Below are 8,678 nucleotides of genomic sequence, written 5' to 3'. Positions count from 1 at the left end.
AAGAAAAGAAAATCTGTGGCTCTGAAGTCCAGATCTGAAAGACGCAAGCCAGAAAGGAACAAAGCTTTTCAAGTTGAAGAAGACAAGGATGGCTCTGAAAAGGATGATTCTGATGATGAAGAAGAACTATCTCTTCTAACCAGAAGAGTTAAACAACTTTGGAGAAAAAAGATAAATAACTTTAGAAGTCCAAGACAGAAGGGAGATCGCTCAGAATCAACTTCCAGAAGCAAAACAAATAAAGAGGTAATATGTTATGAATGTAAAGAACCAGGACACTATAGAAACAAATGTCCAAAGCTCAAGAAAGACAGTCCAGAAAAGAAGGATTCAAGAAAAAACTCCTTCAAAACTAAGAAGGGACTCATGGCTACCTGGGATGAATCTGAATCTGATGCCTCAGAATCAGACTCTGAAGAGGAACATGCAAATGTGGAATTCATGGCTACCACGTCTGGAAGTACATCCGAAAGGGAATCCGATCCTGAAGAGGTATTTTCTGATCTCTCTCACTCTGACCTTGAATATTACTTATCTGAATCTCTAAGCTCCTATTAGAAGCTTCGACATAAATTCAAGGCTCTAAAGAGAGTCCTTGAAGATACTATTGAAGAATGTGATAAGCTTGAGATAAACGTTTCTGAATTAAAAGGCAACATTTTTGTTCTGGAAAAAGAAAATGAATTTTCAACTAAAAAATGTTTAAAACTTGAAGAAGCTCTATCCAAAGCTCCACAAACTTCTGACACAATCATATACAAATATGAAAAAGCGTTTCAAAAATTTCTGAAAAATGGGCTAGAAAGAAGCAAAATGGCTTCCATGATTTATGGAGTTAGTCAGAATAAGAAAAGAGGGATAAGATATGACTCTGATGAAGATGAGAAAATACCTTTTGTAGATGATAAACCTAAATCTCCCTTTCTTATCATTACCCACATGCACAAACACAAAATTTTACTAATGTCAGAAAACCCAAAGTTTCCAGAAACTCTGGGAGAACTAATCACAAAGGACCCAAAAGATTATGGGTACCAAAAGATAAAATAGTCTATGTTACAGATATCCTATGCAGCAGAGTTAAGACACCAATCATGGTACCTGGACTCTGGATGCTCGCGACACATGACGGGAAGAAAACATATGTTCCAAAGCCTGGAACTTAAAGATGCTGACTTCGTAGGTTTTGGAGGAAATCAGAAAGGAAGAATCAGAGGCTCTGGAACAATTGGTAATGGATCTCTTCCGTCTATTTCCGATGTTCTCTACGTATATGGATTAATGCAAAACCTGTTATCCATAAGTCAATTAAGTGATAACGGTTCTGATATAATCTTCAATAAAAAAACATGCAAAGCAATTAATCAGAACAATGGGGAAATCCTGTTCACTAGAAAGAGGAAGAACAACATTTACAAAATTAATCTTTCAAATCTAAAAGATCAAAATGTAAAATGCTTAATGTCTGTAAATGAAGAGCAATGGGTATGACATAGACGCTTGGGTCACATTAGCATGAGGAGGATTTCTCAGCTAAATAAACTCGAGTTAGTCAGAGGTCTACCTAAGCTGAAGTTTTCTTCAGATGCTCTTTGTGAGGCATGCCAGAAAGGAAAATTTTCTAAAACAACCTTCAAAAATAAAAATGTTATTTCTACCTCTAAGCCTCTGGAACTTCTTCACATTGACTTGTTTGGACCTGTTAAGAAAGCTTCAGTCAATGGTAAGAAATATGGATTGGTCATCGTTGATGATTATAGTCGCTGGACATGGGTAAAATTTCTAAGAAACAAGAATGAGTTACACTCTGTATTTACTAGTTTCTGTTCAAAAGTGCAAAATGAATTTGACTCTAAGATCATTAGATTCAGAAGTGACCATGGTGGCGAATTTGAAAATAAACTTTTTGAAGAACTTTTTGATTCCAATGGAATATCCCATGATTTCTCTTGTCTTATAACTCCATAGAAAAATGGGGTTGTAGAAAGGAAGAATAGGACTCTCCAAGAAATGGCCAGAACCATGATCAATGAAACAAATGTGGCTAAGCACTTTTGGGCTAAAGCAGTAAATACAACTTGTTATATTTAGAATAGAATCTCTATAAGACCTATTCTAGAGAAGACTCCGTATGAACCGGGTAAGGGAAGAAAATCCAACATTTCTTATTCTCATCCTTTTGGATGCTCTTGTTTTATCCTAAACACTAAAGAAAATTTGAATAAGTTTGATTCGAAAACACAAAAAGGTATTATGTTGGGATACTCAGTGCGCCCTAAGGGCTACATAGTATACAATACATAAACTAAAATTGTGTAAGAATTAATACATGTCAGATTTGATGATAAGCTTGACTCTGAAAAGTCAAAGCTAGTTGAAAAACTTGCAGATCTGGAAATAACACCTGCAAGTTCTGACGAAAAGACTAAAGAATCTGAGAAAGCTGAAAGGGAAACACCAGAATCAACCGATATCTCAACTACACAGAAAAGATAAAGAAATAAACTAAACGTCTCTGAAGAATTGATTATGGGAAACAAGGATGAACCTGTCAGAACAAGGTCTACATTCAAAGTATCCGAGGAAACCCCTCTGGGATTAGTGTCTCTAATAGAGCCAACATCTTGTGAAAAGACACTTCAAGAAAAATAATGGATTTTGGAAATGAAAGAAGAACTCGATAAATTTTCAAAGAAAGATGTCTGGGATCTTGTACCAAAGCCAAAAGGTACCCACGTTATTGGAACCAAATGGGTGTACAGAAACAAACTAAATAAAAAGGGAGAAGTAGTCAGAAACAAAGCACGACTAGTAGCACAAGGTTATAGTCAACAAGAAGGCATTGACTACAACAAAACCTTTTCTCCAGTCTCCAGGTTAGAATCTATTCGTTTACTTGTATCATTCACTGTAAATTATTCTATCAAACTATATCAAATGGATGTCAATAGTGCATTTCTGAATGGATATATTTCTGAAGAAGTGTATGTTCATCAACCTCCAGGTTTTGAAAACTCAAAATGTCCAGAACATGTTTTTAAACTGAAAAAATATCGGTATGGCCTAAAACAAGCTCCTAGAGCTTGGTATGAAAGACTACGCACTTTTCTTCTGGAACATGATTTTATCAGAGGCAAAATTGATTCTACACTCTTTTGTAAAAACATCAGAAATGAACTCATGATCTGTCAGATATATGTTGATGATATAATCTTTGGTTCTTCTAACCCTTATGTTTGTCAAGAATTCTCTGAGTTAATGCAGGCAAAATTTGAAATGAGTTTGATGCAAGAACTAAAATTCTTTCTGGGAATTCCAATCAAGCAAGCTTCAGACGCTACATATGTATATCAAAGCAAATACATAAAAGACATTTTGAAATGTAAGAAAGTAAACCAACAAAGACTCTCATGCATCCTACCTGCATTCTGGAGAAAGAAGAGGTAAGTTAAAAGGTTTGTCAGAAGCTCTATCGTGGTATGATAGGCTCTCTTCTCTATCTGACTGCTACGCGGCCATATATTCTCTTCAACGTTTGTCTCTGTTCCAGATTCCAATCCGATCCAAGGGAGTCTCATCTAACAGGTGTTAAAAGAATCCTAAGGTATCTAAAGGAACACCTAACCTTAGCCTGATGTATGAGAAAACATCAGAGTATATGCTTTTTGGATAGTGTGATGCAGATTACGTTGGAGACAGATTGGAACGAAAACGTACATCTAGAAACTGTTAATTTCTGGGAGGAAACCTTATCTCTTGGGCTAGCAAAAGACAGTTAACCATAACACTCTCTACTGTAGAAGAAAAATATATTTCAACTTCATTATGCACTACTTAGATGCTCTGGATGAAGAATCAACTAGAAGAACTTCAGATATATGAGAGTAACGTTCCTATCTTTTGTGACAATACTGCTGCCATATGTTTAAGTAAGAACCTTATTTTTCACTCCAGAGCAAAGCACACAGAAATTAAACATCATTTTATCAGAGACTATGTTCAGAAAGGGGTAATAACATTAAAATTCATAGATACAGACCACCAATGGGCTGATATCTTCACAAAACCCCTAGCCGAAGATAGATTCTCATTCATTCTAAAACATTAAACATGGAAAATTACCCAAAATGAGTCAAAAATATGTGCTCTAATAACGCGAAAATGTATCGTATATTTGCCTTGATTTACATTCAAAAATCGTACCGTTTTCATTTATATTCCGATTATTCTGCAATTGTTCAAGTTATTTTTGCAGGTATTTCAATTCCCATGCTTAAATGAGCAAAATATAGAAAAGGAAGGAAAAGAAGAAGAAACAAAAGAGAAACAACAGAAAAATCAGAAAATATGAACTTTGTGAATATGACGACCGTCACACACCATCACGATCGCCACGCTACCCTTAAGTGTGACGAACGCCACAAGTCCATCACGACCGTCACGTATGCACGTCGCCCTTAACCCAACCCAGTCTTCGCTCCTTAAACCACCTTCCCATGAATCCCTCACTCAACTAAGTCCTCCTTACTTTTCTCAAGCACGAAGACCAAGAGGGATTATAAAAGAATGGAAGTTGGAAACTTCCAAAAAGTCTCTCGCTCGCTCGTCCTATCTCTCTGCTTTTTTTTCTTTCCTCTCCTGCAATTTTGTTTTCACGTTATTTTTCTTCAGCAAGCATTATTTTCTTTGACTGGAATTTGTTTACCTTTCCGTTCAGAGCTTTGATTTCCCCCTTTTTCCTTTCCGTATTTCACTTAGCCAAAAGTAGTAGTTTCCTACATTGGGGAACTACTGCAACTTAGTTAGTTTAGTTTAAGCATTTGTTTCGAAGAAGCAGAATCCTGCCGACCTGTGGAGGACTGCTCAAGTACTTCAAGATTCAGCTTATTCAATTAATCAAAGTTCCAGGTTTTTTATTCAATTATTATTATTGATTTATTATTAAATAATCATGTTTGCTTTATTGTTAAATTCTTTCTGTTCGTCTGTGTTTGCATTATTTAACATGTCTAGCTAAACTACTGGTATCGGTATGTGAACAATTTAATTAGACAGGATTTAATAATAATCGGTGTAAACTTCTTTTCTCAAATAATCTTTCTGGCTGTGGTTTTTAATTTGAATTTAATTATCTTTGTCATGAGAGTGAGAAGTTTTTTAATACGGTTTTGCCACGAGAGTGGGAAATTAACTAAGGTTAGAACCGACAATCGCGAGAGCGTGAGGGTCGAACTGGATAGTAAAAACTAGGCATTAATTTTAAAAACAGTGAGAGCACTTTAAAAGCAATTAGAACTTATTTATTTTCAAAAAGTATTTTTAACTTCAAATGGGACAACGAGAGCGTACATTCTGACTTAAACATAGTAACATCGATAACATTAGTTTGACCATCGGTCCTTGTGGGTTCGATTCCTTTTAAAACTAAACGACTAGACTGTGCACTTGCAGTCAAGTATCCGATAGACTATATTTTATATACAGTCACGAATCAGGTCATGATCCTTCTCTGAAACGTCAAAATAGGCTCTAACTTAAATCTTCTAGCATCTGGATCTGACTCTGATATTTCTACCAGTTAGAAGTAATCTGAATCAGAAATCCTCAGGACCCAATCTCTTGGTATTCCTGAAGTCATATATATCAACACGTGGCCTCTCTTGCGTTTGACCTAGGATCTTCTAGTCAACTGTCTAGCACAGAACTCAAGAGCCAGACTATTGAGATCTCCTCGAGCAGTGTGTAAATTTTTGTGATTAGACATCCATCATAAGTTGTAATTAATTTCCCCTTGCGTGTCAACTCAATTTTTGTGCTATTAAATGTTTCATGTTCTCTATTCCCATTAAATGTTGTCGTTTTACATACTAACATTGTGTATATATACTTTTCACAACTCCCACTATCACACTTTTCACTCACAATCCAACACAAACCCTTGTTACCAACCCCTTCTTAAAGTTCTTCACTTGTTCTTCATCTTCTTCATGGATTCACAACAATAACAAGTATACAATTTCTCTCAACAAATGGAATCAACTAAACAACATACAACTGCTTCCCAGCAAACCACCATTGTAACTGCTCCAATATGAACTCCAGTATACAAGGAACCACACTTTTTGGATCGTCCAACCCATATTCATCTTGCAACTCCTTTTGACAAACTAGAAGTTCTGTGTGAATCTCTGGTAGATTTTGAAAACATGAAGCGAAATGGTATTGATCTTACGGAGGTATTAAGAAAACAAGGTTGGGAAAACTACTTTCAGAGACTCTATGGTCCAATCTACACATTTCTGGTCAAGGAGTTATGGAGATTTGCAGATTGCGATGACCACTGCATCGTCTCATACGTTCTGGGGGGTGAAGATGGTTATTACTGAGAAAACTATCACAAAACTTCTGAATATGGAGAAGACTGGGGGAAGAAGAATCTATAACATCAACCCTAGGGAAAAATATATGTCTCAAGAGATTATTCCCACCATCTTCAAGCAGAGCGCAGAAGGAAAATCCTCCAAGAACAAGGAACTTCACCAGAATCTGAGAGTCTGGCTGAAGATTATTCTGGGTACTATTCATCATCGCCCAACATCAAATTCGTCAGATTACATCAACACTGACTAGAAATGCATCATTTACTGCCTCCACAAAGGACTCAAGCTGAATCTACCAGCCCTATTATTCAAGTATCAGAGGGACTCCGTCAGGGACACCAGAAACCACATGAAGCCCAGAAACTACATTCCTCTGGGAAGGCTAATCTCTGACGTTCTGATAGAAAACGGATTGGTGGATTATCTGATATCCCACAATCTGATGGAAGATGTGACGGTAGACACCGACAAGCCTCTAAACTCAAGGAATCTGAAGAGCATGGGCATCATTGAGAGAGTTCTGGTCAAGCCATATTTGGACACCTCCTAGGAAGCTCTGAAGGATCAGAGGAAGATACCCAATGGTCTCTATCTATTCTCTAAGATAGATCCCCTAGAGGTTATCACCCACTATCTGCAAGACCTGGAAAATCAAGAGGTAGACATCTCTGACTTCTCGGTGGATTGGCTACCTGAACATCCACCCAATTTCATGAAGAGGATGCGAGAGCCATCTGAAAGAAAGTCAAAGGAGAAAACTCATAAGCTGGGGGAACCATCTGTATCCAGACCACCTGTGCCTCTGGTCTCCTCCTCTCTAAGTAAGTCTCAACCCTCTAAATCTCATACTTTACATCTAAGGCAATTGTCTTCTTCCTTACCTCAACCATCCCCAATCTACACACACTCTGAAACCACAATATCCACCACAAATCCTTCTGAAACTCATACCTCTAACCCACCCTCACCTCCCCTTCAACACTTTAATCTAACCACCACAACACTACCAATATCCGAGTCCCTACTATTTAATGAACCCATATCATCACCCTCCTCCACTCCCTCATCTCCACCTTACTATAACATCTCATATGACTCTGACAAACCTGAACCATCTGAACACCCAACAACACCACCGTCTGAACATCACACCGAAACTCTCTCTGAAAACCCTGTAACCCAAACACCTGACCCTCCCACTGAAACCATCCCCACACCACCATAACCTATCCTTCCCACCTCTGAACCTGAACTCGCGTTCCCCACTCTGGAAGAGGCAGTCGCCTTATTTGCCGAGTCTTCAGTGGAAAAGCTCATATCACTGTCTGAAAACTCTGAAATCAGTGATGATCCATCTGCAGTGAGGATCCACTGGAATAGAGTAATAAGATGGATGACATCTGCGACTTTCAAGCTGAAAAGCCTCTCTGAACATGTCAAAAATGACTTCATCAGAGAAGCTGGAGAGAGGTTACATGCCCGAATGTCCAGAGAGGCAGAAGAGAGAGCTCGTAGAGAAGCTGAGGAAAAGGCTCGATTAGAAGAAGAAGAGAAAGTAAGAAGAGAAGCTGCAGAAAAGGCCACCGTTGCTGCTGAAGCTGAAGCCAAAGCCAAGGCTGACGCTGAAGAAGTAGTACGCATTGCTGCAGAAGAAGCTGCCAAGGCTAAGGACACTGCTCTGACTCAGGGGGAGTCATCTCACTTTGATTTTGCTCCACTTGTGTTGAAAACTCTAGAGGAGCTACAAAAAGAGCAACAGATTGTGAGAGCCAGACTGGATCAACTGGACTCTATCTTCTCCAACATTCAGAATCGGCTGACTCAGTTGCTGCAGAGGATACCGCCTCCTTCAAACCCTTAGGCACACTTAGGATTTTTATGCTATACTTCTCTAAGTGTTTAACTTCTCTGTGTTTCTTCTAAGTTTTTCTTCTTTCTCTTATTTGTACTTTTCTCTTATCAATGGAATCTGTTTTGCCTTTACTTGCCTTGCCATGTCTTTTTGAGTCTGACAAAAAAGAGGGAGAATAAATTAAACAACCTCTGATGAAATAATATCTAAGCCTCATAATTCACTGCGCACATTTAAAAACTATTATTATGAAGTCTAAAGCTCTACAGGAAGTATCTGAGTTAAAACATCTGAGAAACAAGCTATACAACTTAAGGAGATCTGGTAAGAACATCTAAACCTTCTTAATCATCTAATTTAGGGGGAAATTGCATATCTCAGGGGGAGTCATCATACATCTAACTTTGAGATAACTCCTTTAAATTTTTATGAAGTATCACTGTTTC

General features: G+C 37.8%; 1 protein-coding gene across 1 annotated transcript; it reads left to right on the top strand.

Annotated features, from left to right (window-relative positions):
• Positions 1 to 7,773: 7,773 nt before the first annotated feature.
• LOC127121640 (eukaryotic translation initiation factor 4 gamma-like) lies at positions 7,774 to 8,241 on the top strand. Its single transcript, XM_051052096.1, has one exon. It carries the CDS (start codon positions 7,774 to 7,776, stop codon positions 8,239 to 8,241), a length of 468 nt encoding a protein of 155 aa, XP_050908053.1.
• The last annotated feature ends 437 nt before the right edge of the window (positions 8,242 to 8,678 follow it).

This window comes from Lathyrus oleraceus, chromosome 2 (assembly GCF_024323335.1).
Source record: "Lathyrus oleraceus cultivar Zhongwan6 chromosome 2, CAAS_Psat_ZW6_1.0, whole genome shotgun sequence".
Lineage (NCBI taxonomy): Eukaryota > Viridiplantae > Streptophyta > Magnoliopsida > Fabales > Fabaceae > Lathyrus > Lathyrus oleraceus.
This window is presented reverse-complemented; position numbering and strand designations above follow the sequence as displayed.